Here is a 27,331-nt window from a genome sequence, read left to right as displayed (position 1 = left end):
ATTATTTATTTATTTATTAATTATTATTATTATGCATGCTTGTTAAGGAGGCTTCCAAAGCCCACAGCTGCAAAGCTAAGTTTCTCTTGTTGCCCAATACAACTCTTCTTATGAAAGTCTTGTGAAAGCTTTATTATTATTATTTACAAGCTAAGAGCTGGTGGCGATTGGACAACAGCATTGACGGATCAGACCAGTAGCCCCTCAAGTCCTATAGCCAGTCTGACTGGTTTTTGGGTATTCAGAGCAAGCATATATTAAAGCACAGAACTGAGCCTGGATAGCTCCATTGGTTAGAGTGTAGTACTGATAACACCAAGGTTGCAGGTTCAATCCCGGCTACACAGGGGGTTGAACTAGATGATGCTCAGGGTCCCTTCCAACTCTGAAATTCTATTATTATTCTATGTTGTAGTGGGTGACACTAGTTTTAGGGACCACTGTTAACATGAGGCTCTGTTGCCCTGGAGGTCATAATTAACAGTCTTTCCATGTCCCCTCAGTTCTATAAATTTGGGCACTTACACAGCTATTTTATGTACACTGTGCTATTTTTACTCGTTGTTAGCCGCTCTGAGTCCAGCTTTGGCCAGGGAGGGCGAGATACAAATAAAATTTATTATTATTATTATTATTATTATTATTATTATTAAGAGTTGAAGGAGCTCTTTTTGAAGGCAGAGGGCATTCTTGGTGGTGGTGCCTGCCCTGTGGAATGCCCCCCCCATCAGATGTCAAGGAAATAAACAACCTTCTGACTTTTAGAAGACATCTGAAGGCAGCCCTGTTTAGGGAGGTTTTTTTATGTTTGATGTTTTATTGTATTTTTAATATTTTGTTGGAAGCCGCCCAGAGTGGCTGGGGAAACCCAACCAGATGGGCAGGGTATAAATAAGTATTATTATTATTATTATTATTATTATTATTATTATTATTATTATTTATTATTATTATTAACCTGGCCAACCAAGGGTGAGGGGCCATGCTCTCTCACCCTCAGGTTTGGAACTGGGAAGCATTCAGATTCTTGGAAAGAGGAACAGAATGGGACATGCTCTGGTCAAGTCCAAAGGCACATGGCACTGGGTGCACAATATCAATAACTGCTGCAATTCTACATAAATCAGGTGTGGGGAACCTGTAGCCCTCCAGATGTTGTTGGCAATGCAACCCACATCACTCCTGACCAATGACTAGTGGTGGTGGGTTTGATGGGAATTTGAGTCCTACTCATTTCTAGTATAAAGCACAAGACCGTGCAAAGCTACCAGAGCAAGGCAAAGGAGGATTACGCTTGGAGACTCTCTCCTGACTCCATGAAGAGGAAAAGGAAGATGTGAGCAAACATAGGGTACTGATTTGCTCCTCACAAGGCTGTCCCTGATTACGACTTTAATTCAAAAGGGCCTTGACCGCATCTGCAGCTGCATCTGGTAGAAGAGAACTCCACACATCAGCTTAGCTTTAACCAAGTGATACATTACATTTCTAATAGATTAGCACCTCTTCCATTTAATCCACTAAAGGAAAACCCAGAATGAGGAAACCTTCCAGAGCTACATCAATGCAGTTGTTTATAAGGAAGGTGGGTTGAAAAGAAAAAGAATTAGGTGCTCATTTCCCAGGAGATATACTACAATTTGGGCATGGACAAGTCAAAACTTAAGAGCAGCTTTAATGGATGAGCCAAACAAACCATCTACCCCAGCAGCCTGTTTCTCCACACTGGCCAATCAGATGCCTCTTTGGGAGCCCACAAGCAGGGCAGGGCGGAGGCAAGAGACCTCTTCTGCCTCTGCCCCCTAGTAAATGGCCTGCTGCCTCTGAAATATGGTGTTATGCACAGAACCATTGATAGGCATGTCCTTTATGAATATGTCTAAGAGCATTAAAGGGGGGGGGTTCAATGTTATTGTGTGGCTGTGGGAATTCCATAAATCAATCACATGCTGTGTGAAGGAGCATTTCCCTGCCAATCTGTTTCACTGGACATCACTGAAAAGGGGAGGGAGAGAGAGAGTGGGGGGAGAGAGAGAGGGAGAGGGAGAGAGGGAGGGAGGAAGAGAGAGAGAGAGAGAGAACCCAAAAGAAAGTGTGCCAACTACTACCAACGCCTTGCCCTGTTAAAGAGAGATTCCAGAACAGGTCTCTTAGATAACTGGAAAAGTTACTTATCCAATACTTTTTTTCCCTTTTGGAGTCATGTAACCAGAAGTTGCTATTTTATTATTTGTAGCCATTACAAAAGCAGCTGTATCATGTTCCCAGATAAGTGGTAAAAGGCATGGCCTTTCTCCCCTTTAAGGAAGGCACGCGAAACAACAAAGCACACTCTGCTGGCGTGTTTTACGAGTCCTAGCCAAGGGCCAACGTTGTTACCTTGTAATAGTCATACAACAGTCCCAAGGCAGCAGCGCTGTCCTCATCCCCATTGATGCTCATCATGGCTTTGGTAGCTGCTGTAAGAGGGTTTTCAAGAAAGGACTTCCAAGCTTCATCCTCGCTGGTGTAGGGCCGCCTCTGGGAGTAGAGCGTTTCATTCTGAAGAACCAAAACTGGCCTTTTGCTTCATAGAGAGGGAGATGAAACAAAACACACAATTACAAAACACACTTTGGGCTGGGACCCAAAGAGGTCCGTGCACACGTCTAAGCACTTCCACCACGCATGTGAGGTTGTGCAAGGAACCCAACTAAGGGCTCATCCACATTTTGTTTGCATTATGTACCAATTAATTGCCCCAGGCAAGTCCAAGAACTTTTCTCATTGTTCCGCAGTTGTGCCTTGCAAAAAATCCGACCTTACCTGCTGAATTGAGGCTCACTTAAGCCAAACCCCTCTTCGGATTTTCTGCACATCTGGTAAGATTCTGATTCAGCGTGTAAGATTGGATTTTTGCAAGGCACACCCACAAAATGAAGAGAAAAAACTTGTATCGATGGGGGATTAATCAATACAAGATGCAGTCAGAATACAGGCCAAGTGAGTGGGTGGATGAGCCCTGGGTACGTTGAGACAATGTTCTGGAGGGTCTCCTAATTCCCACTGCACACAGCAGCAGAGATAGAAACGCAGTTTCTCAAAAGCTCTGGTGTGCTTCTTGAAGGCTACATTTTGAACATGCAGTTATGTTGCTGTTCTTTGCTCTGGTGGAGAGGCTTGCTAGCCTATCATGTTCCGACTTCATATAACTAAAAACAAGAGGAAGAATCACAGTATTTGAATTCTTCGGAAATACCGTACTTCATTGTTTTATCTGGAACACTTTAAGCAATGCAAAGGGCTTGCACACTCAAACAAACTGCTTCCACCCTCTTGCCCAATCACTGTTTACTGCTAGGGATATATCATTATGCAGGAAGGGAACAGAGAGGCCCTCTCATTGGCTGCCCTCCAGCCATGATGGAACTTACCACCTAAGCTTTCAGAACATATATTTTAATAAACATTCCATTCTCCTTTTCAGAAAGAAAAGAAAGAAAGAAAGAAAGAAAGAAAGAAAGAAACCAAGAATTGCACAACCTCCAACTTAGACTAGCTTTTTGTTGACCAAGCTCTAAAGAGATCTGGGAGAGGATGAACTGAATTTTAATTAAACTTTTATCTTGATATTTTTTCCAAGAGGCATTGTGCTTAGAGCTTAATTATACATTAAACTATCTGCCTTGTAACTAGTCAGATGATTGGCCTATCTAACTCAGAGATGTCTGATTTGAATGCCTGAAACTCCTGGGAACCAGACAACAGGTCTAACCTAGGATTTTGTATGTCTCTAACAATGCCATCTTATGCATTCAGAACCAAGTTCCACTGAGTTGAGTGAGCTTTACTCCCAAGTAAATGCATACAGGATTGCAGTCTAAGACACGTGCTTTGACAGTGAACGAAGACCTCCCAGTTATTTTGTCCCAAGCTTATAATATTTAAAGTATAAAAATAAATCACCTAGGTTGTGTGTGTTTTTTGTGGGGGGGGGAGCTTCAGAAGAAGTCTTTAGTGTATTTGAGGCTTCTATATTTGAAAAGCCAATGGCATAAACAAAACATTTCAAAGTGTTTTAAAACTATAATCTTGATTTCTGAATGCCAGAGGTTGACAACGCAATACCAATGGCTTTTGGTCATCCCTGGAACACAAATGACCCAGAGCTATCCCAAGGCCTGTAGACCTTCAGTATCGCATGCATTCATTCTCTGCACAAATTTTGTGTAAAAGCAGTATCAAAATGATAACCTTCCTGGACTTACTTGCAGTCCAGAAAGGACCCAGGCCAATAACTGCAAAGCACCAGTTTCAACTGAAGCTTTTCATTAGCTGTGACTCACTGCTGAATAAACTCATAAAGCGCCTTGTTTACTTAGTTCCCTAAATCCACTTACTCTGAGGTCTTAATGTGCCCATAAGCAAGCATGTGCTGGGTTATGTCCACTAGCAAAGTAGTATCCAAAGAGCTTACTTTTGGCTTAGAGCTGGTTGGAAACCAGCCTTAGTCTGATGTGAGGACATCTCGGAGCATTCAAAAAGAAGTTATTTTGACTTCCGGCGGCGACGCAATCGCCGGGTGGTCGAGGGCTGCTTCGGGTCCGAAGCGCCCTGTCCATCCCGGGGGTTAGGAGCCCCGCTACCGCAAAGCGGGGCTCCGGTTGGGGTGCGGGAAGAGCGTCCCGCACCCTGGGCTCCCCGGCAGCGCCCGCGGAGGCTCCGAACCCTTCCCTCGCTCCCCCTGTAAAGGGGGAGTGGGGGTGAAGGGACAACGGAGCCGGGCTTCGGGGACATGCCCCAACCGGGATGCAAATGCGGCGACAAAGCCCGCGGTGAGCGTCTAAGTTCTACCTTTGAAGAATGGAGCTAAAGGAACCCGGTGGTCGTGAGTAAAGAATCTGATTAGAAATCGTGCTTTTGGAACGATCCGGGGGGAAGGAGAAAGGCAGCCTGCCTCCCTCCCTTCGAGCTTAAGAATCTAACCAATTTGAGTGATTACTGCTACAGAACTGGCTACAATGTATTTAAAATTGACACATGAGACTGGCAAACTCTTTTTTCGGGAAGCTAACTAGAGGAAAATATCTCCATTTAAAGTTGCGGTATTTGCGCTCCAGCTCAGGAAAATGGCGATGAACAAAGAGGGGAGCAGAAATATGACACCCACTTCCTCCTCCTCTGCCAGTATGCTGGGTTTCGTCCTTGAACTGGTATTGAACTCTGGACTAACGGATGAACAGAGACTCACTGCCTTGAAGGTGGAACTGCTTTGTAGAAAAGTCAAAGTCTTGTGTGGGGGTCTGAAATGGAACCAATTGCCCACAGAGGAGGCTTTTAAAACTTTTGACACTTTGGAAGAAAGCCTTGCCAAGGAGCTGAGAGGGTGGATGGAAAGATGGAGAGAAATGAGTGAGCTACTTCGGAGAAGAAATTCGCTTTTTGGGGGTGGCAGCCCCAAGGCGACATCAAGATTTCTTATATCCAGTCCCCGAGGTGTGAGCTCGGGGGCCAGGGACAGAGAACTAAGGTATTTACAAGAAGAAAAGGAATGTTACAAAGAACCGAAGAAGCTGAGAGATGATGAGATGGACACCTCTGAACTCGTGGCAAGGAGAGGTTTGGACTGTGCCTGGATCTGTGGACGTTTGGAGAGGGAAGCTACATGGAAGTTCAGTGCTGATGCCACCAGGAGAAGAATAATGGACAGAGGGGGTGTGGGGTGAAGCATTAAGTAAAACTTAAAGTAGCCTGATATGGCAAATCGAAATCGGAGGGTGAATACTGTCAACAATATTTTGTTATATTTTTTATTTGAACATGAAAGGAGATATTTCAAGTTTTTATGTTATTAGCAGCAATCTTAAGGATAGAAGAGATAGATTTGATGCGAATGATTTGCGAAGATCTGTGAGGTGGAGTATAAGTAAAGTGAATTTAAGTGGATTAAGTTTATGGATTAAGAGGAGTAAGATTAAGATGTAGATTAAGATAAGAAATCGATAAGAATAAATGAAGAAGAATTATGACGAGGTATTATTATGACGATGCATTCTTAGTAAAATGGTGAAGATATAATTGAATGTAACTATACAATTGAATTTAATTTCTTTTTTCTTTTTTCAGGAGAAATGGTTATAAAATAGATTAAGGATATAAATTCGAAGGTGAAAAGGCAGGGGAAGTCAATGGTCAAGATATGGAAATAGAAATTTTTTTTTTCTTTTAGAAAGATGCAATAAGAAAACTTGACATTGTTTGTATTTGTTTTATTTGTTTTGCATTTGTTTAATTGTAGGTGTGGGTGTGGGTATATGTTGTTATAGAAAAATGCCAATAAATTCTTATAAAAAAAAAAACAAAAAGAAGTTATTTTTAGGCAAAGGGTAATTTTTTTTGGGGGGGGGGTACTTTTTGCAAGAAGATGTCTCAGCTGATGCATACCCTCCAACATTTCTCCAATGAAAATAGGGACATCCTATTCCACAACAACAACAACTTCATTATTTATACCCTGCTTATCTGATAGGGTTGCCCTAGCCACTCTGGGCAGCTTCCAACACATAATAAAACATTACAAAACTCCCCTATACAGGGCTGCCTTCAGATGTCTTCTAAAGGTTGTATAGTTACTTATCTCCTTGACTCAGAGGTCGCATAACTCCATACCTTCCAACATTTCTCCAGTGAAAAGAGGGATGTCCTAAGGAAAAGCGGAACATTCCGGGATCAAATCAGAAACTGGGGTGGCTTCTGTAAATCCAGGGCTGCCCCTGGGAAATAGGGACACTTGGAGGGTCTGCTGTTGAATCAATACTGCCAGATCTGGGTTCTCACCCATTTAAAACACTGTTTTCCCCTTCAGCATACACAAAGGTTAGTTAGTATTTAAGACAAAATTTAAGTTTTGCTTAAAATATTGCCAGGGGCTGAAAAACGGGTAGGGGAGGAATGAAACCTGCATGAAACGCAAGATACCATCAGTCCTTGAAGCAAAAGTCTTATGGAAACCTATAGCTGTATTTTTACTCTATACACACAAACGAACCACATTCTCAGTTCGCTTCATGCATTTGACAAAGAACAATGTTGCTTGTAACAGCTCATGCTGCTTTGTATTTTGCCACTGAGGAATAGAAACCAGCCTGCAGAGCCCAGGGAACCTTGTGGATGGGTCACAAAGCACAGGTATTTCGGATTTCTCTCCTCCACACACCTACACACTTACACAGAACGGGAATTTAAACCAACAAGCAGGTCTTAAACAAAAAGCAACTTTCTGCTGATCGGCAACTCCAGTAAGACATAGACAGGTATGGGGTGGAATTTGATCAAGTTTTTTTTACTCAAAGTAGGCCTGCTGAAATAAATGGGCCTAACCCAGTCACAGTCAGTCACTGATTTCAGTGGGCCGACTCCCAAGTAAAACTTAGTCAAATGGACACCCTTGGACACCACCAAGAACTACTATTCCAAGCAAAGGGCAGATAAAATGGTTTGTGTTCATTCCAAACTAGATGCCACATTGAATACAAAGTCTGCACTGCAGGCATCCCCTCAGCCTTAACCAAACACCTGAAGATATGGTGCTGGATGCACCTCGGGGGGGGGGGGGGAGGCGAGTTCCACATACAAGGAGCTGCCACTCAAAATGCCATTCCTCAGGCTCCCAACACCACACAGGGACCACCAAGAGGGCCTCATCTGAAAACCTAAAGCATGGGCAGATCGATAAGGGAAAAGATGCTGTTGCAGATATTTGGGTCCCAGGCCATTTAGAGGATTAAACATTGAAATAGGAACCTGGGATTAGACCTGGAACACAGCTTGGCAACTAGTGAAGCTGTTTCAGTAGGGGAGTGCTATGCTCGCAGCCCGTTGTCCCTGCCAGGATTTGCACCACAGCAATTTGCAATTTCCAGTCTAAGGGCAGGCTATTGCTATCCAGAAATGGTCCTAGTCTGGCCTCCTGTAACAATGATGGTTCCAGTGACAAGGCGAATGAGGGGAAAATGCAGCTTGCAAGCTCCATTCCTAACCCTCCTGGGCTGCTGTGCAAATCTGCTCACTTCAGTGATGAAACAAGGAACTTTGCCTGCCTCATTAAAGGAGGGAGAGGTAAAGAAACTCAGGGCAAACCACCCAAAACATCGCAACATTGGTTGGGACCAGCAAATTACAGACCACAGTTGGTTAAGGCACTTGGTTCCTTTATGACATGGACTAGTTAAAAACCTTTTTGGAAAGTGCTATATGAATTTTTTCTAGTAACGAGACCATGGCCTTTCCTGTGCTGGCACCAGGAAAAATAGAATAGAAAGAAATAAGCTTTTAAGGAGTGTTTTTAATCACATGTGACAAAGCCTGTGTGCAGTCCACATTTCATTCTGCTATTGTCACTCTATGAGTGACAATGAAAGACAGTGTGGTGCAGTGGTTAGAGTAGGACCTAAGAGACCAGGTTTAAACCCCCGCTTGGCCATGAAGCTCTTTGAATGACCTTGGGCCGGTCACTGCCTCTCAGCCTAACCCTCCCTCACAGGGTTGTTGGGGACATTAAATGAGATGAGGGAAGAACCATGTCCACCACCTAGAACCCCATGGAGAAAAAAAAGTGGGATATAAATCTATTCTAATATTAATATCAATATTAATAAATGCTATTTCCCCTTCCCTAGCATGCCTGAGCCACAAGCTGGCAAAATATAAGACACTGTCTTATACAAACGCCCTTTCTCAGCCTCTTGTCATCAGGTTCTGTGGATCCAGATCAGAGAGATTTGACCTTGAAATAGGATTTGCAAGCAGGAGATCACCAGGGATACTTTTTCTAAGGGCCTCTGAGTCAGTGGGAGAGGATCAGGGTGCTCCGCCTCTCGATGCAGCATGCCATCACTACTCACTTTTGCCGACCCATTCTCCTCCCTAGGCTGCTATGTTGCAAAACTAGAGGCTGCCTTGTACCAGCAAGCAAGGGAGGCGCAGCAGCCGTGCTGAGGAATATGGGCAGAACCATTAATTTGAAATCTGGCTGCTCTGCCCATACAGTCACCAGGGCTTCCCAAAATTTGTGCAAGACCGGTGCAATGCTGTACTCCTCTTTGTTCCCTCACAAAATGCGTATTTAGTAATATGGAAGGGGAACCGCTGTCCTCTCCCCTGCCCTGCATCAACATCTTGTTCTGTGTTAGCATTCCCCAACCTGGCGCCCACCGGATGCTGTTGGGCTTGCAACTTGCATCAGCCGCAGTCAGCATGGTCCATCATCAGTGGCAATGGAGCTGTAAGCCCAGCAACATCTAGAGGGCAAGCCTTCATTTTATTTTGCAAAGCAATTGCAAAAAAAAAATGTTCTTGGTTGGCCTATGACAGGCATCCCCAACCTGCGGCCCTCCAGAAGTTTTGGCCTACAACTCCCATGATCCCTAGCTAACAGGACCAGTGGTCAGGGATGATGGGAACTGTAGTCAAAAACATCTGGAGGGCCAACAAGACAATGACAAGAATCCACCAACACCATACGAATCAATATAGCTAACCTGATTCAAAAACACACACACACGAAAACAAAGTTCACCACAGCCAATCACAAACAAGCAACCGCACCCTAGGCCAACCCCAATTTCTCTCACCACCAAAGGAACACAAGCAAATAGCAAAGAGAACCCGCACAAACGACGCTGACACAAAACCCCACACATACATTAAGCAAATTAGAAACATCGCCTCCCAACCCCAACCCCACCCGCCTTTCCCCCCCTCCACCTCTTCCTCCCCTTTTCTTCCTAATGGAACCCTAATGTCTCAACAAACGAAATTGACCTATGGAAAATGTAACTTGAAAAAAGAGACATTGCGCATACCTTTGTAAACCAAGAAAAGTTTAATAAAAATATTTTTAAAACAAACAAAACATATAACCAAAGAAAAAAGAAAACATCTGGAGGGCCGAAGGTTGGGGGTGCCTGGCCTATGACAACCAACATGACCCCTCTCCCCCAAAGGCTTTGTACCTACCATACATTAAAATCACATACTACCTCGTCCTCAAGTATCCTGGGAACTGGATTCTAAAACGCATTCATCTTGCTTCACATAAAATCAAGTTTCTCCTTCACTAGATTACCTCCAACATTAGCTAATCACAATTGAGCTACTAGAGAACTCTCTAGAATTCAGTTGCCAACCAATCAAATTTAAATACATCGTAATGCATATAAGCCTGTTGCTCAGGGAAAGTCTTGTCCTAAGGCTTCCTCTGAGCGACAGCAATTCCCCCTTGCTCTGGTGTGTGTCTGCTCCATTGGCACAGTCCCTCGTCTCCCCTCAGGCTGGCACTGAAGGCTCAGCCCTGACAAAACTAGTTACACTGAATTCCTAGAGATGAAACTGGGCCTAGTAAACTGTACATTTGATGTTCGGAGAAAAGTTTCCCATATGGAGTATGCGGGAAATTACTTTGTGTTCTCTCAGGTCATTTGCACCAATCACACACTTTTGCCCCATCAACAGGCCAACCAGACTCCAATGCATACAACATGTGACAAGTGCATACTCCTCAAACGACAGACACATAACAGATTGTACATGGAGTGGGAGCAGTATCAGGGCAAAATAAAAATCATATTGGGTGGTGTTCCCTCTGCTGTAAATGGTTAGGAGCAGTGAGGAAGAAGGCACAGGGAAGAATTCAACCTAAAATGAAAAAGCACACAGGCAAATGCCACCACCATTCAGATTATAAGTGGAACAAACGATAACATTAAAATATGTCCAAAATCTAAGCTTTCGTAAGCATCCCCTCTAGTTGCAACCATCCACCCCAAACAAAATGCGCAAATGCTCAATTTTTTAAAAAGAAAGAGAACGTAGAAAAAATTATCTTCAGAGCTATCAACAAAGCACAGGATTTGGCAGTAACTCAATCTCTCCCCTGAGCTGCAGGTTCTTTGAGGAAAAACGAGACCGTATTTTCTCAAAAGACAGTGAAATGTGTATATTTCTGACAGCTGCCCTGTGTCAAGTTTTAGAGTCTGAAGGGTCTGTTGGCACAGCGAACTATGCACACACAATGCTAAAAGGCATTTAGCAAGAGCTGGAAATAAGTCTTCCATTGTGTGTGCAATTACTTCATAACCACTGCCTTGTTTTCTGCTTGAATAATCTGCAAAAAGAGAGAGAAGAGATAGGAGAACATGACAGCCGTAAGGGCTCTGTGCCTTGCTGGGATAATGTGGTGGTATAGTCCAGGCTTAGTCTCCCATGGCAAAGAGTGTTAAAGCCTTTATTTTTCTGGGTTGTTTATATACCGCTTTTGACCCACAGCACCTGTTCCCGAACGCTCCAAAATGGAGAACAGCACATTATTTTTTAAACAGGTAAAATAAAAGTACAACAAATACAGCAAATTAATCATCAAAACAATCTAAGATAGCAATAGCAAAATACTCAACAGTGGCTTTCCTACAAAGTGGACCAGTCAAAATATGATGGTGATTCACTAATCTTGGACTCCCTTGCTCAACCCGGTCATTGCTTTCATTTCAACTTTCATCTCTCTGCAGTCAATATCTGCCTCCCACTATATTAGGACCAACACACTGGCAGCCAACCCACCTGCTGGTTCCCCAGTTTCCTTACCCTGCTACAGAACAGAACCCTGACCACCCAATCTATTTCAGTTTAAGGTAGTAGCGAAGGAATGGGTTGGGAGATGGAGTACAGTACTGCCATCCTGCTAAAACAATTATTGTTTAGACAAGCCTACCCAGATGCTTTAAAAGTTGAGCTAATTTTAATCCATTTTAGTATTTCATTTCATTCATTTATATTTATTAAATTTGCATACCACCCTTCATCCGTAGATCTCAGGGCGGTTTTCACAACATAAAAATAAAAAATGCGTAACGAAAACAATAACTCAAAAAAACCTGTGTTAGCATTCCCCAACCTGGCGCCCACCGGTTGCTGTTGGGCTTACAACTTGCATCAGCCGCAGTCGGCATGGTCCATCATCAGTGGCAATGGAGCTGTAAGCCCAGCAACATCTAGAGGGCAAACAAATCAATAACCCACCCGTCCCCGGGTTGGAAATCGGCTAAATGTCCCAGGCGTATGGCAACCGATGTCAGCAGTGTCATTTTTTGCTGATTTCCCTCAAAAATAGCTCCCAAAAAAACCCCTTTTCTGTGCGGGTTTTCACTTTTTGAAATATGGAAACCCTACCCCCCACCCCCTCCCACAAACAGATTAAACAGGGTTATTAAGATATTAATCAGCCCAAGGCATGGTTGAAGAGGAACGTTTCCACCTGGTGCCTAAAGATGGCTAATGAAGGCACCAGGCAAGTCTCCTAGGGGAGAGCATCATTTTAACTTTTGTATGGTTGTGATTTTTTTTTTTTTTACTGTTTTACCTTTTGTGAACTTCTTTGAGGTTTTTTGTTTTGCTTTTTTTACAATCAAGAGGTGTATAAATTATATGAAATAAATAAAATATAAATTATATGAAATAAGTAAAATATAATATAAAGCAACTAGCTCTAGTTAGCTGATCTATGGCCATTCATGCACAAACTTTCATTTTACAATCCAAGCTGAAGTACTTCGCGGAGAAGCGGTGGTGTTCAAACAAGAGTGTAAACAAGCATTGGAGTGTAACCAACTTCAGAAACAATCACTGGCTTTCATCTGATGCAGAATAACTGTATGATTGTCAAGATGTTTCCTAAGCTATCCATCACATTTTGGGACTACGGAATATTGCAAGTAGCTTTCTCTTAGTAACGTGAATCTCTGTGATAGGAATGACTGCAAGAAAACTTTTAGCCACCGCGCCAAATGGTCTTAAAAGAGCTAGTAGTTTGGAGAAAGGGATCCTCTCAATTTCTTACCCTCTCAATTTATTTAATGCTAATCTGCCATTCAAAAAAAAAATGCCTTACAGGTTTAGGGCTTGATAGTTCTGCCACCAATGGTGAAATCTAATTTAGCAATCCCTTGAAAATCCACTAGAACCTCTGAACGGAGGGCAGTATGAAAAATTCCAGGATTATTTAAAACAAAACCATGAGCTATGGCTGCAGTCCAGAAGTGAGCTCCATGTGAACAGAGTAGGACTTCTGAGTATACATGCAATGGATTGCTCACCTGTAGCAAACACCACAATTTTTACAGTTACAGGTGGCTTGCCGTGTTGGTCTGCCATAGTCGAAACAAAATAGAAAATTCTTTTCAGTAGCACCTTAGAGACCAACTGTGTTTGTTCTTGGTATGAGCTTTCGTGTGCATGCACACTTCTTCAGATACACATCAGACTGTGTATCTGAAGAAGTGTGCATGCACACGAAAGCTCATACCAAGAACAAACACAGTTGGTCTCTAAGGTGCTACTGAAAAGAATCCACAATTTTCACACTTATCCTCATGGCAATGGGTAATATGATACTTTTTCTGAGTGCAAGGATGCTGAACCTGTGGCCCCTTCAAACACTATTGGACTCCCTGCAGCCATCATGGCCAGTGGTTAGAGATTATGGGAATTATAGTCCAACAACATCTAGAAGGTTAGAGGTTCTTCATCCATGTCTTTGTGTGAGCTTGCAAGAAAGGAAGAAATGGCACAAGGACAGAATGTTTAGTATGCAGAAAACAAAAGCAAGATGGTTTACCCCACGGAAGTACAATTTAATCATAGAATCATAGACTTGTAGAGTTGGAAGGGACCCTGATGATCATCCAGTCCAACCCCCTGCAATGCAGGAATATGCAGCTGTCCCATACGGGGATCGAACCTGCAACCTTGGTGTTCTCAGCACCATGCTCTAAACTACCGAGCTTTCAGAAGAATGTAAACTGATGCATAACGACTTATTATACAAACTTTTAAATAAAATGCCCCGCTGTAAATTGCAACTGGAATCCAGCATTTGTGCCCACCGTAAAAAAAAGTCCCGCTGAGAGCAATGCTGCATTCTTCAGAAGAAAGCATCTTCCAGATTGCAGTCTGATATCCCAATCCTATTCCCAGTGCTCGAAAGTCACATCCATCTCATACAGGACTTACTTTTCTGAGCCAACATTTGCCAAGATCACAGACATAGCCACATCACTCTACCGTTTTTTTCTCTCAGAAAAAGATTCGTGTTTAGCATGCCATCAGTCTTGCACACAAATCTGGCCAGAATTCAACAGCTTTGAATAAAGTCAATACCACAGAACGTATGAAATCCTGCCTCCGACAAAGCCAACGCAAAACAAGAAGACTCCCGATGATAACCACACTTCTGTTCTAAAAGTGACATTTGCGATTCCTGTTGCAAGTCTTAGCCCTGCCATCAAACACCAACACATTATGAAAAGAGCCTTCTATACAATGGCTGTTCCCTGGTTCCCAGCTAGAATATGCAGCAAGACACAGCCTCCTGTACACCTGAGTACAGCCAAATGCCCTCTTATGAAGGGACACGTTTATTCTATTTGCAGACCACACTGGCAACGAGTGGCTACGCTGCCAAACAGGAAGATGACAAAACGCCAGTTGTCCTTATATACTCAGCAGTTGACTGATCAACATTGCTGCTCTCAAATGCCTTCCATTAAGCATTAAGTTAAATGAAGCATCACATTTGACTGAGAACTTCCAATTCAAAAAGACACTTTCCCCAAGGGCACAAGTGATCTGTCTCCAAAAGGAAGCACCCTTAATAAGAAAGAATTGTAGTTATAACCGCCACCAAGACCTGATATGTTTCCATGTAAAACTGCACCAGATATGGATTTCAAGGAGATTGAAGCAAAATGAACAATTGGTCCTGGGAGGGAACATGGCACAGGTTATGTCACCCAGCATAAGCTTGAAACAAAGCGAAGAACCACTGAGGCAGCTGCAAATTTGCCTTGAGCACAATTTACAGAAAAGCAATGCCACAACTCGCATAAACCTTCTAACCTGACTAGCGATCACAGATTGAATGTAGGAATCCTTATGCAACACAAAATCCGGAGCAAAGGCATTGCTAAATATCGTCTATCACTTTTCCAACCCCACCCAACTCTCACCCCCCACTTTAAAAGAAGACATCGTGTTACCTGGACAAATCTGCTTTCCCTGGGGGATGAGTTTCATAAAAATCCATCTGCCCTTTCTCCAAGAGGACATTAAAAGGAGCCCTTGTGATGCCTGCAGAATAAATCTGCACATCAGGATCTAATTGCAGACCAGAGTCTCCGAATGCTCAGCAAAATCTTATTCAAATTAAGAGCAGCCTTGCTCAAGCCATTAAAGAAAAGAAAGAGTTTAGGTGTGTGACTCAGGTAATGATGCCCGAGTTAAGGCAGCTCTCTCAGAGCCCAGCCCTCATCTTCAAAAGAGGTGGGGAGAAGCACACACAAAAGCTGCGGCGGCGGCAGCGCACATCGCCAACCTCCTGCCATGACACAAGAGCCTTGGGCAAAGTGAGGGTCCGGAACCTCCTCTGTGTTCTTGGCTGGGTTGTTGTTGTTGTTGTTGTTGTTGTTGTTGAGAGGTGCGGACGTGAGGCTCCTCCTGACAGACAAGCGAGTCTTCCCCACACAGCACTAATGGAGATGGAGGAGGAGATGAGAGTGACCAGCCGAGGAGTCGAGTTTCAAAGCCAAAATTCTTCTCAGCTGTGGCTTCAAGTGGAAAGAGGACAAAACCAACACAAGCGCCAAGGTTGGTTAGGACGAGTCGCCAAGCTTTCGACTAGCAAAGAAGTCAAACTGTTGTGGCCACCATGCACATGCCACGACTCTTCCCTCGCCAGCAAACCAATAAACCGCCCCCATGCCAAAATTAGGCTTGGAAAAAGGCCATCTATTGGCCAGAAGAACACCTTTGAAGTCCTGGTTTCAGTGGGCAGAGAGGAACAAGATCCTGGGGGCTGCCAAGGGATGCTGGTGTGGGTGTGCCGACGGGGCACCACATTGGCAACACACAGATCAGGGGACAGGTGGGGTATCGGTGCCAAGTCGTATCATGCAGAAACATAAGCAGAAGGATGTGAACGAGTCAGGGAATCCAAAACTTTCCACGGCTCCCTCCCTATACACCTGCATAGCTTGTCGAAATGATGGGCGACAGAATGAAATGTAGCATGCTAAATGGTTGGATAACTTTTGTGCCGGATGGAGTCAGCCTTTAACTCCCCACTGCTGTGTTTTCAACGGGCGATCCCTTTCCAGCTGAAATCAAGGGAGTTAGGATTCACGAAGGAATTCTACTGTCCTTGGCGCGCTTTCTTGGAAGATTCCCTTTAGAACTCGCTTCCCGTGCCGCGTATCCCTACGCAGGGATCTCCCGATGCAGATTCCCACCAAGATCTCAATTCCCCCGCGCCCGAGAAAGGGAAGCAAGCTTCGATTTTTTTTTTTATTCTTCCCTGTTTATCAGCCAAGAATCGTACAATCGGAAGGGACCCCCAGGGTTCATCTAGTCCAACCCCCTGCCATGCAGGAACCTTTCGCCCAATGTGGGGCTCCAACCCACGACCCCGAGATCAAGAGTCTCAGGCTCTACAGACCGAGCTGTAAGAAGCCACCCAGCAGTAGAGACCAACACGCACACGACCAGTATCGGCTACGGAGCGGGACCCCGCCCGGCGAGAGCAAGTAAGCTGGAGCCCGGAGGCATTTGGGAGCTGGTGGGGAAATCCAACTCGCCAACACACGCAGGGGACGCAAACGATCAGGTTGTTGCTTTTGGAGCAAAGAGTAGGGGCCTGATAGAAGAGTATTCTCTTGAAAGCAAAACAAAACGCACACCTAGGACATTTAACATGGGCCATTTTTGACCAGCCTCGATCCCCCCACACATGGCGCTCGCAAAGTTTTCCTTTTGTGTGTGTGTGTGTGTAAACTTATGGCGGAGAGCGAAAACACTTGCTGCTTTGATCGCAGCTGAAGAAAGGCGAGTCACTCCGAATTAACTTAATCCTATTATTCAATCGACAGCAAAACTGTCATCCCCTCCTCTCTACCCAGCTTACCAGCACCAAAAGAGACCCCCCAATGCCCAGCCCCCCACCTCTTGCACCTCTTTCCTCCTGTGCGGGGGGGGGGGGTGGCAGTGCCGCCGATGTCCTTCCAACCCCTCCGACAGGGGGCCAGATTTTGGACTCCCCCCATCCCGCCCCTGATCCCCATTATTAGCAATTGCACACGAGCAGCAGCAGCAGCAGCAGGGACCGTGGCCGGGGGGGGGGGCGGAATCTCGGCGAGGAGGTCTGGGCAGGGGGCGTGGAGGGTTGGGGGCAGAAGCACCGGTCGGACCTGCCCGGACTCACCCCCTTTCCCTCGCCTTCCCGTCTGCCCAGCTGGATCACTTACTTGTCGTACTCTTGCGTCATGTCTGGCAGGCAGCGGGTGGCAGAACTGGCCCGGCTGGTTAGGACGGGATCCTGGCGGCGGCGCGGGCAACTTGGGGATGGGAAGCGCGCGAGAGGGAGAGAGAGAGGGGACACGGAGCGCACAGCCCGCCGCACAAACGGGTTTTGTCGGCTTTTCTCGCTCGCTCAGGTGGCTCCCGGGAGTCGCAGGTGGAATCGCGGACCTGCCCAGCCTCCCATTGGCTGCCCGGAGCAGGCTGGCGAGGGGCGGGGCGGAACCCCGCGGAGAAACGCCCCAGAGGACCGCCGGATTGGAGGAGGCTGGGGAGGGGGCGGAGCCAGCGATGTCGCAGCGTTCCAAATGGAACTTTGGGTGTCTTCACCTTCGGCAGCCGAGAGTATCACCGTGCTTTTAATCCCATAAGCGTCAAGCGGAGAAGTTGGGTGGCCGTCATGGGCGTAGCCAGGATTTTTGTTAGGGGAGAGCAGGCTTTTGTTTGGGCGGGGGGGGGGGGGCAGAACCTCAAATGTGTATTGATTTTGATTGATTTAGGGGGAAGCTCCCCCCCCCCCTTGGCTACACCCAAGTTCCCTAAGTTCCACTTAAAGGATAGGACAATGAAGTTTTCAATTTGGGGGGGGTGGTGGTGGAGGAGGTTTAATGGATTATGTTTCTTGTTCTTGCTTTTATTATATATTTCGTGTTTTTATATTGTATTTTTATGTTGTGAACCACCACCACCACCCTGAGATCTACGGATACAAATTTAATAAAAAATGGTAATAATAATTTTGTCCCTTGCAGTGCTGGGCAGGTAATGGGTTTCTCCACCCACTGCCACAACCCCAAAACGTCATTTTGTTGAATCGAGCCTGAACCCTTTTATTTGCTTAATGGTGTACCATTATACGTTTTGTTTTAACATACTGGCCTTTCCACTTGGTAAATTCCTCAAGGTAGCTCACATCTCTCAGACAAGTGTACCCAAACCCTACAAAATTATTATTATTTTGAGCAGTTTTTAACGTCTGACATTTTATTATGTTTTTATATGTACTGGAAGTCTCCCAGAGTGGCTGGGGAAAGCCAGACAGATGGGCAAGGTATAAATATTATTATTATTATTATTATTATTATTATTACAACAACAGTGGGTCTCAAACTTTTTTCTCTTTTTTTAATAGATAATAAATATATTGGAAAACACAACTAGGATTGTCCTCCATATCACTTGATGTTCTTGCTCTCGTTTGGAAAATATATCCATATTCTGCAAATAAAAAAAAATTTTTTGATACTATACTATACTATACTATACTATACTATACTATACTACTGTATACTGAAATGTTTTAATGTTTTATGATTGCCCTTGAATCTTTGCCACAGTTGCCATCCCCTCTTGCAACACCCTTCGAGAACCACAACATCAAACCTATTTTATTTTTAAAGGTTTTTTATTTTAAAGGTTGAAGATTGCAGGAGTTCAAAAACAAACAAACATGCAATTCTTTTGCTACAATCAAGCAGTATATAAATTTTGTGAAACAAAATAAAAAGTAAACTTGGCACTCTAAGCTTTGCAATGAATATGGTTGGGAGGGGGGAACCATCACTCCCTATTTGTATGATCTATATCTCACTGGCACTATTGGCAGAATTGGAAGGTGATTAGTATTGGATACAGTAAGAGTAGAAAAGTGTGGTGTGATCAACCACTTGGTGTAATGCTCACTTCGAACAAATCCCAATTTCCTACCATGTGCACACATGATGAAACAGATATGTGTGCATTAATTGTGCATTACTGTGTTTGTTTGTTTTTTAAGTTATATCTGTGGGTGAAATAGTCTTGTGCAAAGTAGCTTTTGCATTTGCTCCAGCTTTCATATTCCCTGATCTTGGAAGCTAGTCATCTAATGAAGAAGTGGGAAAGCAGTTGATTCTGAATCAATGTCCCTTTGGAACATTGTTTGCTACCTTCTCCTTGGCCTGACCCCAATCCATTAATTCCAGAAGTTTTCTAACCTGTCGGGTATCTTCCTTATGATATATTACCAACCAATCCTCATCTTTCCAACTCATTATGAGGCATCACCTCAAAAGCCTGCCTGGAATTGATATATGACTATTTATGTAACTAAAATATATTTCACTCTCAGGGTTCTTAAGCAATAGCGCAGCTGAAAACAAAATTACTAGGAGTAAGTTAGCAAGGCTTTTAAAACAAACACCTTCCCTTGCTTTTAAGTCTCGCTGTATTTGAGGCTAGGATGCCAAGACCACTATGCCACGCAGGGCCAGCCCATCCATGAGACAAGGTGAGGCAATTGCCTCAGGTGGCAGGATCCGCAGGGGCAGCATATCCTGATGTGGAGCTTTATTCCCCCTTGCCTTGTTCCTGATGTAGATCTTCACTCCTTCCTTACTTGGTGGGGTGGGGAAACCATTTTGTTGTTTGCCTCAGGTGCCAAAATGTCTTGAGCTGGCCCTGATACCAGGGCTAGGTGACCTGTGACCATTCATATACTGTATTGTTGTAATCCTAACTTTCATCTGCCCCTAAGCCAGAACAGCCTTTGGTCAGGAATCATGGGAGCTGAGGCCCAAAAACATGCAGGGTGAGGCACATTTGTAAGTGAGGTGCAGCCTGTTTACTCAAAAGTAAGCTCCACTGACCACACTAGCACTTACCGGTAATCCTGTGCAGCCCTGCACACGGTCAGATACTTTCTTGGAAGCGGACCCCCATGTAATCATTTAATTAATTAATTAAAAGCATTTATAAACCCAATAATATTTTTTTTAAAAATCTAAGTTGTTATACAGTCTGAAAAAAAAAAAACCCAAGGTATCACTAATTCAAGCTAAAGCAATAAAGCTGCAGTATAAACCACACAAAAACAACAACAAGAATAGATACCACTGAGCCCTACCAAGCCCTACTCCATATGCATTCTCAAATCCACTTCCTCCCTCCCAAGTCCAGAGATTCCAATGACATAAAACAGCAGGGGGGGGGGAATAAAACAGATTTATTCCCAAGTATGCTTAGGGAAAAAAGGGACCCAGGTGGCGCTGTGGGTTAAACCACAGAGCCTAGGGCTTGCTGATCAGAAGGTCAGCAGTTCGAATCCCTGCCACGGGGTTAGCTCCCGTTGCTCGGTCCCAGCTCCTGCCCACCTAGCAGTTCGAAAGCACATCAAAGTGCAAGTAGATAAATAGGGACCGCTCCGGCGGGAAGGTAAACGGTGTTTCCATGCGCTGCTCTGGTTCGCCAGAAGCGGCTTTGTCATGCTGGCCACATGACCTGGAAGCTGTCTGCGGACAAACGCCGGCTCCCTCGGCCTATAGAGCGAGATGAGCGCCGCAACCCCAGAGTCGGACACGATTGGACCTGATGGTCAGGGGTCCCTTTACCTTTACCTATGCTTAGGGAAAGAGTGAACTCTGCTCTTAAAAGAGGCCGATTTCCCCAAGGTGTAAAAAGATGAGGATGCAGTGCAGGATGGGGCATCCATAGTTCTCTGGAGGTTGCTGACTACAACTCCCATCATCCCCTGCCCATTGCCCATCCTGGGAATTGGAGTCCAACAACCTCTGGGTGACTTCTGGAATAAAGCACCTGGTCTGCTGCCAAGAGGGGGAGGAAGTTGATTTGAGAATGCATATAGAGTAGGACTAGATATCTAATCCTTTATCACTTTTAAATTGCAGGATTGGATCCAGACTCACTGCGCAATGCTATACACATTGGAATTTCAGAAATAGACTGGTATAATCATCTGGAAGCAAATAAGAGTTGTTGTTAGCAATCATTGTGAATTTCCTAAGAGCAAATCCATGTCTGACTAGGTAATGTGTTTCGTACATTCCATGTCCCCTCCCACCGACATCTATCCATCAATTACCTTTTGTCAGAGGGGGTCTGAATTAAAAAGCTCTGATGTGTTAGATCCAAGCTAAATTCACCCTTGGGGCACGTTGAAGTCAGTGTCAGTGGGATGCAGCTCATCATGGACAGCAATTAGGGGAATGTTCAGGTGAACAGTCACCAAAAATATTGCTGTGGAAGATCATGAAGAAGCTAAGCTCTCCACTTAAGAGCTTTGGTCCTGTTTGCATGGCAAGCTAAAGCATGGTTTTTTTTGCTTTAAACCATGGCTTAGCTGCAAATATGCCTCACCCCCACCTGCGGGCTGCAGATGGCAGAAACAAGCTTGTTGCATCGTATGAACCCAGATTGTGGTTTGTTTCAAACAAACTGTAAGTGGTAAGGAGAACTAATCTGAAGTTTGGATTGTTTCTGGCATGGCATGAAACAGGCTGCTATGCAGATCTTGTCTAACCAATTTAAATGTCTGGAGAAATGATTATAGTTACAGCACTGCATTGGCTACCACGTATCTCTGCGTATATATTTATTACGGATGGACATACATTTGTCTTGCTACCTCATAAATCATTTTTCTACATGGTTTTCATTGTTGGGGGGTGGCTGTGGTTTTGTTCGCTGCTTAAAATTAGGTATTATTGTGATGCGCAAACCAGCCCCCCTGGAAATCTCTAGCCCAAAAGCACATCTGTACAAGAAATGGCTGTCTCTTAGTACAGAACCAGGCCATCGAGCCTGAGCTTCCACAGCTGCCACCTGCCATGAACCACGATTGGCAGGATTGGCAGCAACAGCAGCAGATACGTTCTATACTTACAATATTTTATTCTCTTCCTAATTATGCTGTTTTATATGTGCATTTATATTTCTTTGCTGGTGTTTTATTTTGAAAACTTTAAGATATTTCAGTTTCCTGTTCATTATGTTGCTTTGAATGTATACTTGACTTTGCTCATTAAATGTTTTACTCTGGATCATTTTATTTAATGTTCTGGTGTATGCTGTAAACTGCTTTGGGATTCCCCCCCCCCCTAAAAATATAAAGCAGCATGGAAATGAAATGATGATGACAGTAAAAAATGGACAAGTGAGACTTTCATGTATAACAGACCCGCACTAGAGAGAGAGAGAGAGAGAGAGAGAGAGAGAGAGAGAGAGACCACAAATGGCTAACCCTTTGGGGGCTGAGGGCTGCATTCACACATGGTCAGTCCTCCGGGGGTTGCAGGCCACCATTTAAAAATGAGAGTTGCAAGAACTACAGTCCTTAGGGCAGCCTTCCAAAAGACTTTCCCATCAGCTATTCTATGCAATTTTAAAATCATTGGGTTATATCCAGTGCTAGTCCGACTCGGAGTACAACTGTTGAAATTAACAGAGATGACTAACTTGGGTTCATTAATGGCAATCATTCTATTATGAGTAGGACTAGGATTATGTACAGCCCATTATCATTTATGATTCATTATTAAATTCAAGGGGTTAAATTTAGAAGGACAAAATCAATGCCAAGAGCTTTTTTGTGACCTTCAATCCCTCCCTCCATGTTTTCCATTTAGAAAATATTCACACTCACTTTTATACTTTGCCTATGGTCACTTTTTACATGGGTCATTGGGGCACTCAAAGGTTTCGCTAACCCTTTTCTAAAGGGTTCAGGTCATTACATATGGGAGGTTGCTAAAGAAATCTCCCTGAAGCACTCCTTTGATACTATTATCTATATCCATATCTGCTTCCCATTTCAGCTAATTACCAACTTTCATACCTATTCAACACAGGTCTATTTCCTTTTTCTTTTTTTTTAAATAAATCATTTTTATTAAAGTTTCCAAATTAACAATTCAATCAAATCATATTAAATATACCAAATTATACATATGCAAATAATATAATCCAAATATTCTGCCAAATTATAATTTATTTTTTGGGACTCCCCACACTTCAAGTTTTGGAAGGCTCATCATCTTCTCAATTCCACTGCATGTCGTATTCTTTCCGATATTCTCCAGTTCTATCTGTTGTTATCCTTCATTCTTTCACAGCCTCTGAGTTGTTCCCACAAGCGATTTAAAATGAATAATATGTTTCTGTGTGGATTTTATATCAGTCTGATTCTCTTCCATCTCCTCACAACCGGTATTTCTGTCGAGTCAATCCAAAAGTCCTTTCGTTATTTGCAGCCGCCAAACACAGGCCTATTTCCATGCCTCTCCATTAAAAGGGATGCAAGACCTATCTATCTATCTATCTATCTATCTATCTATCTATCTATCTGTGATTTTCTTGTTTTACAGAGGTAAATGCAATCTCTCATGTTTTTCCATGTAACATTTTTACACATCAGTTTCGTTTATTGAGACATTGGGAAGGGAAGGGGGAGAGAGGTGAGCGGGATGGGGAGATGGGTGGGTTGGGGTGGCGATGTTTCTACTTTACTTATACCGTATTTTTCGCTCCATAGAACGCACCGGACCATAGGGCGCACCTCATTTTTAGAGGAGGAAACAAGGAAAAAAAAATATTTTTTTGGTTTTCCTCCTCTAAAAGCCCTTTTTTGTGTTTTTTTGGTTTTTTTGAGGATCAGCTAAAAGTTTTGCAGCTTTTTTGCAAAGGGAAAAGCCCTGGCTTTTTTGAGGATCAGCTAAAAGTTTTGCAGCTGTTTTTGCAAAGGCAAAAGGCTTTTTTTAGGATCAGCTAAAAGTTTTGCAGCTTTTTTTGCAAAGGGAAAAGCCCTGGGTTTTTTTCCCCGAGGATCAGCTAGGTTTTGCAGCTTTTTTTGCAAAGGGGGAAAAGCAAAGCTCCTTTTGCAAAGGGGGAAAAGCAAAGAGGAAAAGCCCCATTTTTATGAGGTTTAACTCACATTTCTGAAAAATCTTAAGGAAAGGGAGCCATTTCTACAGTTTCCAGACAGATAATCTAATCAGCCAGTCACATGTCCTGGGGAAACGAACAACCTCCCTCTGCAGCACATTCAACAAAGGAGGGCGGGGCTGAAAGGGAGCCGGGACTCTTATCTCTCTCCCGATCTCTTGCTGATCAGCTGCTGAGCGGGGTCCTTTCAACACTCCCTTTTCTCTTTGTAAAATAAAAAGCATGATCCTCTTTTGGCCCCTGGGCAATTCAGCTCCAGGGACCACCATTCGCTCCATAAGACGCACAGGCATTTCCCCTTACTTTTTAGGAGGAAAAAAGTGTGTCTTATGGAGCAAAAATACGGTATATGTAGGGTTTGGTGTCAGCGTCGTTTGTACGGGTTCTCTGTTGTTCACTTGTGCTCCTTTGGTGGTGAGAGGTTGGGGTTGGTGTAGGGTATGATTGTTCATTTGTGGTTGGCTGTGGTGGTCTTTGGTTTCCTGTGTGAGTGGGGTGGATGAGTGTTTTTGGTCAGGTTAACCATATTGATTTGTATGCTGTCGGTAGATTTTTGTCATTGTCTTTTTGGGCTGTGTGTGTGATGAAGGGGATCCATACCGGGGTGAAGACGTCTTCTTCTGTTTGTCCCCGTGTCAGTTTCAGCTTACTGGTTAGTTTTCCTAGTAGGGCTGTTGGATGCAAGACCTTTTCACATTTCAAATGCAGAAATGAAATCAACAGGAGCTTATCTATGCAGAGGTATTTTTCAGATAATGTAAAGGCTGCGGGAGGAGTTGGAGAGAACCTTTTCCTGGGGTGAAAGGAAATGCATTGAATGAAGCAAGAACAAGGCAGAGAGGCTGTTTCTACTTGGGTGCAAATTTTAGACTTGCCTTCAAAAATTAAAACCCTATAATTTCATAAATATTATTCTTAATTGATTTTTTTTTTTAATTACCAAGCAAGTCGCTGCTTCTATTACTTGCATTCTGACCAGGCTGATTCATCAATGACAGAGTTCACACAGTTGTTTCCAGGGAAGAAACACTCCGGCATTGCATCTAGAGTGTGATTACTGACTTAGTTCACACCATTACACTCCTGGAACTGAAGACCTACACGCCTGTTTTAGACGTATAAATGTCTAGAGTGGGACCTGCAGCGACAGATTTGGCTGGCTGGTCCAAATCATTTGAAATGGGCAATGGTTCGTGCAAAGTTTAGAGAGGCAGCAATCAAGGTTTCTTTTTCTTAAAGATTGGGTAGTTAATTTATGACTTTATTCCAACTAATCAAACTGGATGACAGTTTCAGATCCTTTGATCTCGAGCACACTGAACGCAACCTTCTACCAATACAGCTGAAGTACATTCTTCTACTGTTTTCCTTTCTTAATTCAGCTTCCTCCCTCTAGCCTTCTCCTTTTTCAAAGTTTCCACTCACTCCTCTGGACCAACATACCGCAGTCATTCTTTCCTATCCCACCCCCTCCTTTCCTTATTCCTCTTTGCATAGGCCCCTTTGCCTGCCGCACCTCTATTTCTAGGGAAAGAGTGGGGAATGTGTGGCCTTTCAGATATTGCCGGACTATAGGTACTGTATGTTCAGGTTTGTAGCTTAATATGGAGCAAGGTGGTTCTCCCCCCTCCCCACAACCCCCATGCTTCAAGCCACATTTGCATGGTGTTGTACACATCGTAGAGGGGTATTCACCCAATCTACATGATCTCTCTTTCCCTGCAGCTCCTATTCATGATGCTGTCACTTGCACACGTGCAATGGCTGTGTTGAATGTACATACCATTCATAAGCATGAAGTGAATGTGCTTGAGTTTCTTAGTTGGATTGAAACTGGATTGGGGGGCGGGGAAGCATTACAACAGCAGTATTTGTGAAACTATAGGATTAATATGGGTTGTGGCTAACGTCGTGTGAATGAGGCTTCAAAAACTAGCAGAGGTTGGAGCAAGTGGTAATGTGAACATACCCTACAACTCCCATAAACCCTAATTGTTGGCTGATGGATGTTGGAGTCTGACAACATCCAGAGACCCACAGGTTCCCTATTCCTGCTCTAGGGTAACAGCAAGTCAGCTAATGGTTGGGCAAAGACTCTTGGGATAAGAACAACTTAGGCAAAACTTTTAGTTCCTATTTATTCCTTGGCCATTCTGCATCTGATGTCATATTAGGGAGGCCTAGCTGGCAAAAGATGCCCACATGGAGCAAACTGGGTGGCCTGGCAGACCCGATTTGCACTCATGGCCCAGTGGGGCTCCGCTTAGAATAAGAGCACCATACCTAACCAGGAAAAGTGCAACCAAAGTGATTGAAAGATGGAGCAACTCCCCTGGGAAGGAAGACTACAACATATGGGGCTTTTTAATTTAGAGAAAAGTTAAGAAAGAGGTGATATGAAGGTGTGAAGAAAGTTGTTCTCCTCCTACACTACTAGAACTCAAGGCCATCCAAAGAATGTTGACAGATTCAGGACAAAAGATAACACTTATTCACGCAGCACAGAGTTAAACTGTGGAATTCCCATAAGAGGCAGTGATGATCACCAAGGTTAGGGTGAGGCTATCTATGGCTATGCTTTACCTCTGGTGTTGGAGGCAGTGGGCTGTGACAGGTTGCAAGGAATCATGGGTAGTGAGAGCTTTGCTGTACTTGTAGGTGCATCTCATTGGCCACTGTGAGATCTGGATGCTGGATGGGCATCAGCTTGATCCAATGGCAAATTGTTGGTGGCGGAGTCAACAACTGTTGACCTGTCAGCACTATTCACTATTATTTCTGGTTTTAAGCCAGAACTACAGTTGCAAGAATCTGCAACCCTTTGTCCTTTGTCCTAAATGCATGTACTAAACGGCAATGATATGTTGAGATCACCCAGAAGAGTGCTGTTAGTTGCTGCCCATGTCAACAAAGGCCTGACCAGTGTCTACTAGAAGTGTGCATGCACACGAAAGCTCATACCAAGAACAAACTCAGTTGGTCTCTAAGGTGCTACTGGAAAGAATTTCCTATTTTGTATCAGTCCCATGTTATGGAACACTCTTCCAGCAGAGATTCAGCAAGCACCCTTGCTTTTGACTTTCTGACGCCTCTTGAAAAACCCTTTCATGCAGACAGGCTTTTTACAGTTGTTTAAACTGATTAGCCCATCATTTGAATGATTATTTGCACCGGGCAAACTTGTCCCATCAGTGCAAGGGTTCCTGTTTCTGCAACAGAACTCCTGCCTCTTCTT

General features: G+C 43.9%; 1 protein-coding gene across 3 annotated transcripts in view; it reads right to left on the bottom strand.

The window, feature by feature from the left end:
• The window catches only part of GRHL1 (grainyhead like transcription factor 1), a 61,416-nt gene extending 43,867 nt beyond the window's left edge, over nucleotides 1-17,549 (bottom strand). Inside the window, exons 1-2 of one of the 3 annotated variants that reach the window (XM_033143089.1) lie at nucleotides 17,328-17,549; nucleotides 2,380-2,566 (exon numbers count right to left, since the gene is read on the bottom strand). In XM_033143089.1, the coding sequence (XP_032998980.1) occupies nucleotides 2,380-2,566; nucleotides 17,328-17,347 (207 nt within the window). In that variant the 5' untranslated portion in view covers nucleotides 17,348-17,549. Of the gene's footprint in view, nucleotides 1-2,379; nucleotides 2,567-15,068; nucleotides 15,250-17,327 lie in introns of those variants that run through there. The other 2 variants (XM_033143088.1, XM_033143090.1) reach the window with 2 other exon arrangements.
• Between the last annotated feature and the right edge of the window lie 9,782 nt (nucleotides 17,550-27,331).

The sequence above is a fragment of the Lacerta agilis genome, chromosome 3 (assembly GCF_009819535.1).
Source record: "Lacerta agilis isolate rLacAgi1 chromosome 3, rLacAgi1.pri, whole genome shotgun sequence".
NCBI lineage: Eukaryota > Metazoa > Chordata > Lepidosauria > Squamata > Lacertidae > Lacerta > Lacerta agilis.
Note: the sequence above shows the minus strand (reverse complement) of the source record. Positions and strands in the feature narration are given on the sequence as shown.